The 12,291-nt window shown below is 44.0% G+C and overlaps 1 protein-coding gene across 2 annotated transcripts in view; it reads right to left on the bottom strand.

Moving 5' to 3' along the window:
- Nucleotides 1-12,291, bottom strand: part of LOC117216549 (integrin alpha-PS2) — a 75,326-nt gene that overhangs the window by 39,139 nt on the left and 23,896 nt on the right. For both annotated transcript variants that reach the window (XM_033463315.1, XM_033463316.1), the window contains exon 3: nt 9,454-9,572. In XM_033463315.1, coding sequence (XP_033319206.1) covers nt 9,454-9,572 — 119 coding nt within the window. The remainder of the gene's footprint in view (nt 1-9,453; nt 9,573-12,291) is intronic.

Genomic DNA, 12,291 nt, shown 5'->3' with positions numbered 1-12,291 from the left:
TTCAATCGATAATAAAATTAATATTTTATCGAAGAAACACGTTGATCATTCTACGAAAAATATACGTTCTACGAAAAATAACCATATTACGATTATTTAAATATATAACATAGGAATAATAGTAATATTGTGTGCAAAATGCGGTTTTGTTTACACGTCGCCGCTTTCTAACGTCCCTCGTTTCCTTCTTCCTTTTTGTTTCAACTCTTTTCCTTTTCCTCTTTCCTTTCCTTTCGTTCTCCTTTTTTTTTGATAGTCAATAAATTTTTTCAAAAAAAAAGCTAACTGACTGGACGTATCGCCGACGAGAAAACGACCAGGCGGGCGGTAAGTTATTTTTGAGCCGTGAATGAGGTCATCTCGGGTCGGCTGCGCCCAGACCTAACCAACGAGGATAGATCGGTCGTATTTTCGAGTAGTCGATACAGAAATGGCTTCCGTAGAACAGACCATGTTTTTCGCCGAACCTGTACAACCTCATTTTTGCACGATGTTCGAGCATTGCATATGAGTACAGCGTGGACTAAATGTGTGGAAAACGAAGCGAAATGAAATTTTGAATCAGGGAGATGCACGTATCTTTGTCGAATGGAATTTGTTGAATGTTAATTAATCGTTTGCCAATCCGAAGAAAATATTGTATGCTGAGAACGCTAAATTACAATGCGTTATCGAAAAAGCTTGATCTATATAGAATTATGCACACGCATGTTACATCGCGACAAGAGACGTTTCGCAACTGTATTGCGTGTTTCATTTTCCGTGGTGTGTATTATCGGTGACGTTAATAATTATCGTTACTAATTTGCAGGATAACAGCCAGCGTCTCTATCTTTCGCACGTACGTCTCGCACAAAACACGCTTGACAAAATGTAATTGGCGATTGGTTCAGTAAATCTACAATCGTCCGATTACTTCGTTCTTTATGGAATAAAAGATGGTTTCGTCCATTTCAAGTCCATGTATTCATCAAATTTATTAAATGTCCAACTGGACAAATTGTAAAGTACAAATTAAATAATAAAAAAAAATATATGTATATTCACGAAATTCCTTTCTCCGATAACTACACAATACATCGAAGTATTATTCCCTTTTTCAACAAATTTCCACCGCTAATAAATCGTCCAGATTATAGCCACGAAACTAACAGCGATAAAATAATTCTTTTCGCTTATACCTTATAATCGTTTTGCCGCGTACAAAGCCGAACGAAATGAACCTTGACCGACTACTTGTAAAAAACAAAAAACGATAATATTTTCCCCGTTTAGTAAGTGGACGAGACTGTGGGCTAAAAACGACACCCTCCCTTCGATATATTAATCCAACGAGCAGTCCCCTGGAAGGCGTAACGCGGCGATTTCATGGCAAATTACAGCTCCAAATGAGCCCACCGTACGCGTTGGATCTTAATCCGATTTGTCATACCGCAGGATAACGCACGATTTAACGCGTAATTCTCTCCGGTGCGCTTGGAGTCGAGCGAAGAAACGCGGCAGTATCGCGCGGATTACGGAGACTCGATGTTCTCGGTGAAAATGACGAAGAAATCTCTGCTCGATTTTAATACCGGAAGGCCCGGTCGACTTATTTCCATCCATTAACGAATTAACAAAGATCATTATCTCCGCGAGTTCTTGGCACTTAAAGGAAAAACACCGTCTTCCCTCGTTCTCTGCTTCAAATAAAATAGCGATTATTTTTAGACTATTATTACAGTAGGCAACGAATGAAAATTACTCGTTAGCAGTCCGCTAGTTGAACAGTATAAATTCTAGAAAGTTAGCCTGATCACGCAAACCAGTCGAGTTATAAAATAAGTAAAACATCCCCGCACAAAAAGCCTCGAAAATAAGAACACAAAGAAGGTAAGAGGCAGCCGCACGAATGAAATATCCCCGCTAAATTTGTCCCTCCGTTGCACGGCCATATTTTTCACCTGAGTCCTCCTTGGAACCAGGAGCTCTGTCCCGTGACAGGATAACAGAGCGACGAGCCACGGACGGATATTTACGCGCGGTGGCTGCCGGAGGAAGCGGACAAGACAGCGGAGGTGCACGCACGGAAGACTTTGGTTCGCTTTGGTTTCGTCGTTGACTCACCTCGCGGCTGACAATGAGTCACTGCCTTATTTATACATGGCGCGTACACGGTCAACGGGGCTGGCTAACTCAGAATTCGCGTCCCAACGCGGTAGAAAAGCGAAGATTCGTCGAACGAACGAACGAACAAGGCCGCGTGTGACTCTGCCTCGGAGCAAGTTGGAAGATTCTGCGAATGCGTTTCGATGTCGCGAATACCGGCCGCGATATTTCAGATTCGCGAGAAGAAAGGTGTGAGTTATCGTACACCGTCTGGCAGCGGCGTGTTACGTTTGATGGCTGAGCAACGAGTTACATTATGGGCACGCTTGTAAGAGCCGCTGGCCAATATCCGGGACAAAGCGACGCTGCTTGTACCTACAGGAGCTCGTTTCACTTTCCTTTTGGTTCTTTTAACGGAGAAGCTGTTTTAATGGCGTGAAACGTGGACAAGGGGCATCTCTGTGGTCTGGGAGCTTGTACGGGTTGGATTCTTATTAGGTGGAGTCGTTAAGCTCGAGATTAAATTTGTTGGCCGACGCAGAGTACAGTAATTCGGTCTAATTAAACGTGTAAATGTTCGCAAAGAAGTCTCCATCGTGTCTTCTTTTTGTCTTCCTTTTCTTCTTCGGAGGAGGAAAAAATCGGACACGAGATCGATGCGATCGTTCCACTCACGCGCTTTTGTCCAACGGCTACTAATTGTAATTAGAATCGGTCAGGAAGCTGATTCGCGAAAACGATCTTAAAGGTACCAAAAGCAGGCCCTTACGGCAAAAAACGATCGTTTAGCGGACGTAGCAATTTGTCCCGTCGGCAAAACATACGCCCGGAATGTGCATTGTCTCCGTTTCTTGCATTATTCTACTTCGGCTCTTCCTTCTGCGTGCAAACTTACGAAAAAGGATGGCTGCGTGTACGGATTGAAATGACGGTATCTGCGCTCCATTGAAACCTATCCATACGGATTTTCTAATCTGCGTACCGATAATTTCTCTACGATATTGCTCTCTAGGAAACGCGAACTTGATATATCTTCGAGCAACGTATTTCCCAGAAAAAAAACCCATATACATTTCTAACCAGGCACAGAAACGCTTGCAACAGTGCCTCCATCGAAGCGTTCGTCATAAATCGTCACCAACATCCACTTAATTCCGACGCAACCGCACAGCCATATGATTCCAAGCGAAACCGCAACGAAATTCCAACAAGAAAAGGAACAGACGATCGCAGCAATCGGCAAGCAACGCGTACCTACCACGAGACAAAACCGAAGGAAAAGAAGAAGAAGAAGAGGAACAACGTCCACACACCCTCTCGAAGATCCAGAGACAGAATGATCAACCGCTTCTCACAGTATCTCTCACGAGGCCATGGGAATTTCTCAAACATTGTCCCGTCCATTCCCTCTGACAATGGTATTTCCATTCTGCCAGCCGACAAACGTTCGATCTCCCTTGGTCCCATCGATCCCGACCACTGCTCCAGGGACCACAGTACCGTTCTAATCCCCAAAAAGGACGTTCTTCCCGAACGGTGTACCGTGTACGGGCAGAAGGTCAAAGGGGAAGGATACGCGAATTTTTCCTGCGAGATTACGCGCTCGAGATGGATCGTTCAACGAGGAAAAATTGATAGATCGGCGGATATCTATGCAGATTCGTGCACCTACGATGGTTATCGATCTGTGTTTTCGTTTCGATGTTACGTTCTTTTTAAGGAAGAGAAAGTAGGTAAGAACTTTGGCTAACTCGACTCCACCTCCGAGAGTTTGCGTGGGAAAGTGCGAACGGTGGTTGGTCGATATCTTGACAGAGTGGTAACTTTGGTAAAAAGATCAGACGAACGGCAACAACACCCGAAACTTACCAACTATCGTAAATCTAAAACTACCCAAGATGAGAAAACCTAATTTCTATCTTTCGAAACGAGCCACCACTAAATTCAACCACGCGCTATTCCAGAGAAACTTCCATTAAACCGGCGAGGGAACACGAATTTCGGTACAAGATTCTGCTCTCAAGGTGGGTCGTCGGGGTCGGTGGTGGGTTTCGAGCGGACAGTGTCCTGTTCGTCTTTTAATCGATGCGTTTTTGCCAGCGGATTCTCCGCGAGGACTCGCGAGACGACGCGACGTGGCTTTATCGCGACGGCTTCGTCGTATTTTATTGTTGCCGATTGTTCCCTCGGTCCCTGGCGGGCCGTGTACGTGCACGGTTTTTGCCTTCTTCGGGCTTTCTTTCCTCCGCCTTCGGTTTTTTGCTCCGCTCTCATTGTCTCCGCCGCTTTCGTCTCGTTCGTTTTTCGAGAGTCGCAAGCTGCTGCCCCGCGAGGAAAGTAGGTGAAGCGTGCCGCTATTCCACTCGATTGACATAGAGAATTTCATATACAGGGTGTCATGGAAGAAGCGACACCTTTTTCCATTACCGTCATATATCGATCGTTAGTTAGCGGTCGTGTGGTGTGGATCGTACGATTCTATTATGAATCGTTTGACGCCTTTTTCTTTTCACGGTCCATAAAGAATGTGCAAACAAATCGACCACGATCGAGCAATTGAAGAACAACGTTCGCGAGGAACCTCAAAGAATAAGACGAGAAACAGGTGAAAATGTGATGAAAAATTATTGTTGAAAGAGCATACACTGGTAAAGCGAGTAGAAGAGATTTATATCAATGTTCGTCTTTCTTCGCTTCGAGAGATTTTCGACTAAAGCATCGTTTCTATGGAAACGGAATTCTAACGACGAGTAGTTTTTCTTTCTTCCTGGAATCCGAACTACGAATACCGTCCGTACTGAGGTTTTGCCCGGTAACGTATTAATAAAGATCGGTTCTTTCGGTTGTTTTTCAGACTCGTTGTTGAGCTTGTTATTGCACTGGTAATTTATGTGTTTTAAATTGTGCGCGAGATTTCTTTGAGGAGGACGCGGGTGATTTCTGGGTCAGTTTTGATGGCGGGAATGAAATACGAGAGTTTTTCTTTTCTTACAGCCGTTGAAGTTAGATTCTGTGATTGCCTTTACGACGTACACTCCTTCAATTCGAAGAACTTTTTACGTTTTACGGTCTAATGAAATAATTTGAACGAATTCTTACGAAGAGCAGTTATCTTGAGAACAAAATTCTATTTTTCTCTGATAGTTCGCTTCTTACGTACGCGAGTCGTTTATTTCATCGGCGTACAGCACGATCGAACGAAGATTTGTCTGGCCAAGGGGAAAAAAGACACGATCCTCTTATTTGGAGAAAGGAGAAAAGAGAGAAAGGTCAGAAGCGCGAAACATCTGGCAGCAATCAAGAAGCTGTATCTTTGAAATGTCGGCGGATCGTGAAAGAGATGAGAAGTACGAAGCAGAAGAAAAGAACGAAGAAGCATCTCTGAATTGGATAGTTACAAAAAACCAAGCAACGACGACAGTGAAACGGTAGATGAAAACGCGAGAGCAGTTTATTTATGAAAGAATACAAGAAGACCAACCCTGGGCTGCTACGTGAAATTTAATCGCATCTGATAAAAACTAAATTAAAATTCATCGATTCGTTAAAATTCTATCCTATTTTATTCTCTCCTATCACGGAAGATTACTATCACGAATTTCCAGATTGACGACAATAATTTTTCTCTCCGCGACGCAACGAATCGGACTCGACAAGTTTCAGGGGGCCAGTATAAAGTTACCACGCCAAGAATTTCGGGAACGGTATTTATATAGAGATACAAGTTTTTGTTAATTAATAGTGTGACTGAGTAGAAGCTCCGGTCTGTCTCCTTTTACGACCGGAGCTGGATACGTGAGGTTCATGTGTAATCCTGCCGAATGCTTCGACACGTCGACTATGGCGCTAAAACGATATGGTCGGACAAAGAATTATTCGCGTCACGTACCGGTGACGTCTACCTGCGAGTTTGATGTGTGCCGAAAGACAAGGATCAACCCTACGGCTGTCGTCGGGCTCGTTAATTAACCGAAAATTGTACGATTTAAGCTCCCATCGATTCCTCTTTCGGTATTCTCCTTTAATTTCTTTATTAATTGCTTAAATTCTAAAATTACAAGTTTCTTCCGTAGCTGGAGCTTGAAAAATACGCGTATTATCCTCCTTGTTTGGCGATCTTTCCATTTCATCACAACTCGTCGATATTCGTTCGAGATCAATTTGCGACAAAACATTTCCACGATGCTTGTCTAGTCTAAATTTATTATTTACATTAGTCCAACTTCTGTGTCAATTTTCAGGGTCTTGGTTTCAAGTTTCACGATGTTAATGAAATTAACGCGGACGCGACAGGTTTCCGTCTTCATTTTGCTATAATTTCCAATTGATCGGCTAATTTCGCTAGCCGGTGTACCTCGTTGATTTTCCTTTGCTCGACGGTACTTGGACAAAAACACCGATGCAACACGTCGCTAGGACAACACCCCCTATAAAATCATCGATAACGATCTCCTCGAATTACCAATCCAGAGCTAGAATTACCTGGCAATACACGCAACATCGAAACTCATTTCATTTCAATATCCCGCAAGTTGTACGCGAACGATGATTGATAATGATCGCCTGGCGAGCACCGAACGAAACGAAAAACGTCGAACGCCTGTCGACCGGACAGATTGCGGTACTTCTTACAGAATATCGCGAACAAATCGGCTCGATATGCGTCGTTGAAAGCATCGACGAGTACATACACGCGTGGATAACGGATGAAAAGTATCGCGGAGGGGAAGCTGAAAGTGGAAGCCGTTTCATCCATGGCCTGTCGATCGTCGGGCCGTGCCACTGACGATCTCTGCAGGATGCCAGGTTTTCTCGATGGAAGTAATTCACTCTGATTCATCGAGTCGCCAGCAAGAACATCGACCAGCTCGTATTAACGCTGCAGCGTGAATACACGCTTCTGTTTGACAGGCATAACCGTTCGATAATATCGCTGATCGTACGAGATGGGAATTACGTAATTCGCCTTACAGCGTGTACAAACGATCTGCTCTTTGAGAATAATGGATTCGATCGATACAGCGGATGTATCGCGTCGAGAGGAATTAACGATCCAAGTAGTAGGTACGGAAAATAAGAAGAGAGTATGACAACAGGTGTCCACGTTTTAAATGTCCAAGTTAAAAATGTCCAAGTAACTAGAAAGAACGTTATCGTACAATAACGTCCAAAGTTAGCTACCTACAAAATTTCGATCTATCTGACTTCGTCTTCGATCGACTAGCGACCGATGAGCGGCTGCAGAAACATGGCAAATTTTCTACGAACGCGTATAGACGAGCGAGCACAGAGAACGAACGAAAAAGTTGGTTAGACCGGCGGGAATAATATGGGTTACTTTTAATTCGCGTATGACGAGCGTTCGGGTGGAGAAAGCGACGAAAAAGAAAAAGCATAGTGGCATTTACGGTGGAACGTGCACTCGCATTCTGCAGTAAGTAGATAATTCCCGCATAATGCCGGAGGCCAGGGGGGATGAGAATGTCGCGGCGACGTTTCGCTATGCGAAAATTACGCGAGCATGGGAACGATAATCGTTGCTAATACGTCTCTCACGTAGGAGAGCAGCTCCTTATTTATGGGAGCCCGGGTTCTTCGCCACTTGACACCGCCGATTTCTCTACGAGGAATCCGAATTCGAGGAACGGACTGCGAGCTGCATTTACTCATCTCGGATACGGTATCGTGCCGTTTCAACGATTGTGTCGTCAGGTAAAAGTGTGTCACGGAGTATCGTGTTAAAAGAAAAAAGACAACGACGTAAAGTGGTCAGTTTTTATGCAAATACTTTTTCTAGTCTGTATTTTACTACCTTTCGTTACACCGTGTTATTCCGCGTGATATCTACATGGAAGTGGAACATTATAAACCTGCTAAGGGGAGCGGTAAAGGTATACGTGTACGCTCTTTTTGATCACTGTAAAATGACAGACAAAACGAAGTTCAAAGTTGGTACTCGCGAGTATAAAGTGATTTCGAAGGATAACCAACCCAGCCAAAAGAAAATAGGTACATCGGTTGCGAATAAAGCGGCCCTGAAGCGCCCTTTCACACGGCGCGGCGATACACGTATCGCGATAGATGCACGACGAATACATTGTTCATTATGGAAGCGTTCACACGATGATTCTGTAATGAACGACGCATAATCGATATCCATCGTACGCGTATCGCATACGTGTATCGCCGTGTGAAAGACGACCAAAGGCTTAAAAGCACCCGCTACAGCCAAGTAAGGCGCCGAATAAAATAAGCAGCGTTCTGGATCCAATTACGTATAAACCGCTAAACAAACTCGGCAAATCCACCGGCCGAAAAATCCCAGTCCTGCGGCTTCCTCCTTTTTCCCTTTCTTCAATCATCCCGACCGGCACACCGCAGCCGTGCGTGATGTGCATCCGCACATGCGTACAGGATAGACCCGGCCAAGTGCAACGCACGTAAAGATAAGGGCGGCAGTACATCATAGGGACCGCGTCCCGAAGGGAAAGAAGGAACCGTCCGGCCGTCTTGCGAAGTCAGAGATCTTCGCGCTTAGATTCATATCCGAACAACAATTCCATCGCACGTCTGATTGCAACGCGCATCTATGCGAACGGAGCGCTCTAATAGGACGCGCGTGAAACGGTCGAGCGATGATGCACGCGGAGGATTGCTAGGTAGGATGAAAAAATTGCGACAGAGGAACGCAGAACGAGGCGAATGTTTTCTACGAATTATCGGATCGGTGGAAAAGTTGGTGGTCTTAAATCGTTTGGCTGCAAGTCACGTGTGTTGTAGCACGCGCAAACTTCACAGCGGATAAAAAGAGCGATGCTCGGTTGTACATACAACAACAGGTGCGACTTGGCGAACAAATAATTTAGTTAGGTCCGTTGAAATCGGGCACGAACTTTAACACTGACCCAATATTTTCTGCTTGTATCGCTTCTTTTACACTCGCGCTACCTAGCAAAGTAACTATATATGGTGCGATATAATGGCAAAGCGTTTAGACACAGCGACGGAAACATAGAACGAAACCAGGATTCGTTTGTTTTCGATTCCTGAAATAGAAGGTACGGTGTTCTAAGAACGTGCACGCCTGTAATTTCTCACAAGGCCCCCTCGCCTATTCGTAACTACCGCTTTTATACCTTTGTAAACTTCTTTCCAACATAAAAAGGAGAACTTTGAAAGCATCTTATATAGCGATATGTATTTACTAGTCAAATAATCTAAGGATTTTAATAACCAGATTTCGAATGCTCGTAGGTTTACGAAGAATTCAAACGTATCTATACGTGTTATATCTACGTAGGCTTCTTTAGTCGAGTCGAAAAACATTACCAAGATAGATGATAAAAATTTGATAGATTTACTCACCAGTATGGGTCCTCCATCCTTTAACGATGCCGAAACCGTCGCACCGAACCATTGAAGGGTTTTATTGTCGATTTGACTCAAACCACCCGGTACGTTTGGATTTCTGATATGGTTATTCCCTGCAACCGGAAACCATTTCTCATTAGTCGTTGCCGGCTATTGCTCCTCGCCATTGTTAACGATTACTTCATCCTGTAATGACTAACGAGTCGATAAAAGTATTAAATACTGATTTTAATAATATTTAGCGCAGCCTATACTCGTTAAGAAATTTCACGTAAGAATTAATTCTCGATTCACGCTTCTCCATCTTCAACGAGAAATATTTCGTATTAACATTCCCATTCTCGAACGAATAAATGAACTTAACTTCGATGCTGTGGCTACCGTGGCGCTGATAACAAATCAGCTATACGAAGAAAAAGCGGCGGACGCGCGTTGGAAAAGGAAAAAGCGGGGAAACAAATCGCCGTTTGAATATCGCAGCGCATACTCGCGATCGATTATCGAGAGGAATGCGCGTTTCTTCTTGGACCAGGCTAACTATTTCGAAGAATAACGAATGCCGTCAACGCGAAGGATCGGTCACTTAATATCGGAACTAGATTCTTGTAAATCTAAAGGAGAAGCTTCCTAAGAACGAATCAACGCCCAGATATCCCGTAGCTAGCAGTCACTTAGCTCCAGGTAACCTAATATGTCGCCGCGGGTACTTGCTGCAACGGAATGAAACGAAACAGAAACGACCAGTTTTAGCGCCGTTTGCATTTACTACAAGATTAATTCACCAACGAGTACAACCGCGGCAATATTTATCACGATAATCGCGACTCTGCCTATTTGTTACAATTTAAATTCCGCACTTTCGCGTTACCGCAAGATGGAATCAATTATTTCTTCGCCAGTTATTTATCTATCTCTTGTTAATTGGAATATTCGCCGGCGATTTGAAACGTTTCACACGATAGGGTTATCGATTTAACCATTTTTACAGCTTTTAAAAGAACAAGTACATCTCGAGAAGCTCGTTTCACCATAAAGTAAAACTACATTCTCTATGTACGATTAACGACTGTTCGATTAAAATTAAATATCAGTTTCCTGTACGCTCGATTAAACGTCGTTTTGCCAAGCGAATGGGATATAAAATATTCAGAGTTTTGGCAATGTAAATACGAGTAACGCTGCGCAAGATTGGACAGTTTCCCGACTCGCGTACCGAAGAAAAGTTAAACGATGTCCAAGAAACGAAAGTTTTCGATGCATCATACGGATATTCTTCGAAAAAACAAGGCACGGACAGGTGTCACTGCAGAGAATTCTCAGCGAGTACACCTTGGATTTTTCTTTGTCGATTTTACGAATGGAATGAACCCGTTAGCCGTATCGGTGAGTCGTAACCCTTAAACGGAAGTTGTCCTTCGCTTCCTATCCCTTAACTCGCGATCGTTGCCGAAGGCGTATGGTTACGTCGACACTGGCGAACCGAGACAGATCTCTCAAGTACAATTCAATCGCAATGTTATTCGCAATTAATCGCAAAATTACAAACACGTCGAACGATATTCGATAAATATTCCGAGAAATAGGTCAATGCCAATTACGATTCGAACGTCCATCCATTGCGATAAAGCTATTTTTATTAACGAAAGATCGTTGAATCTTTATTCGTGACTTTTTAACGCGTTCGATCGACTCGTTTAAATCCTGCATCTGTCAAACACGGTCGTTCGTCTAATTAAAACAAACGATCGACCGAACACAGTCCTTAATAGAGGCAATTATGAATTATCGACGGCGGAGGAACGAACGACGTCGCGATTATCGCGGCCCAATTATTTCGCCGCGCTCATTAAGGGTACGTCAATTAAGCACGCGTTCGCGAGCCGAGGGACGGGAGCAACGCGACCTTCCTTGAAGATCTTCAGATGGTATCCGGCAAGAAACGCCGAACCTACGTCCGCGCACGCCCGTAGGTAGAACGACCTTACGGTTTTCTGTATTAGGCAGAGTCGGCTTCTTGCGTGGATGATGGTTCCCGGTATCCCGAGGCGGCTCGCCACGCCACTCCGCAGGGTGTACACCTCGAGGAGTTCCTCCGCGACGAGATGTTCGCTCCAGCACCCGAAGAAGTGACTGACCTCCGGACAGACCCGCGCGAGATACGACTTGCTTCCTCGTACGCACGCGGAATAGCAGATACTCCAACGATTCGAATACTATTGGTTACCAGAGATCTAGAGATCGAGAGATCCGATCGAACCGAATAGACACGACCTTGCAGGCATCGATACCATCCAGCGCAGTGATACGCGATTGGATTCGAAGTTGGAGGAGATCGAGTGGAACGAAAGGTAAGAACAGCGGAATTAAATGGGGGGTGGTTTTTGATGCGACCAGTTCGACGATTGGCGCGTTGGCAGTGATTTTGATAATAAATCAAGCGCAATGTCTTATGCGATTCTTTCACTCAGATTGCCGATAGTTTTTTCAGTATTTTTTTTTTTTTTCATTTTCGCTTGATAAATTTTCAGGCAGAAACGAGTCCGCACGAGCGGTTATTTTTCTCACGGACATTTTAAAATAGTGATGAGTGAGCGTATGGCCGGATTTACATGTCGTTCGAGGCGAGCAAACGTTACATTTCGAAAATAGCCACGGTTAGTATCTCGCAACGAAGAAAACAATATTATTGGCCAAAGACTAAAAGCCGGTATGACATCCGTTTATTTTTCACAGTATTCCATGAAATCCAGCATGAAAGAAAAATGAATTTTCAGGAACTATAAAATAAAGTTTAAAATAAACGTTTTAACGTAAATTGTGGTTCTCTCGTTA

This window comes from Bombus bifarius, unplaced genomic scaffold (assembly GCF_011952205.1).
Source record: "Bombus bifarius isolate JDL3187 unplaced genomic scaffold, Bbif_JDL3187 scf7180000010271, whole genome shotgun sequence".
Classification (NCBI taxonomy): domain Eukaryota; kingdom Metazoa; phylum Arthropoda; class Insecta; order Hymenoptera; family Apidae; genus Bombus; species Bombus bifarius.
Note: the sequence above shows the minus strand (reverse complement) of the source record. Positions and strands in the feature narration are given on the sequence as shown.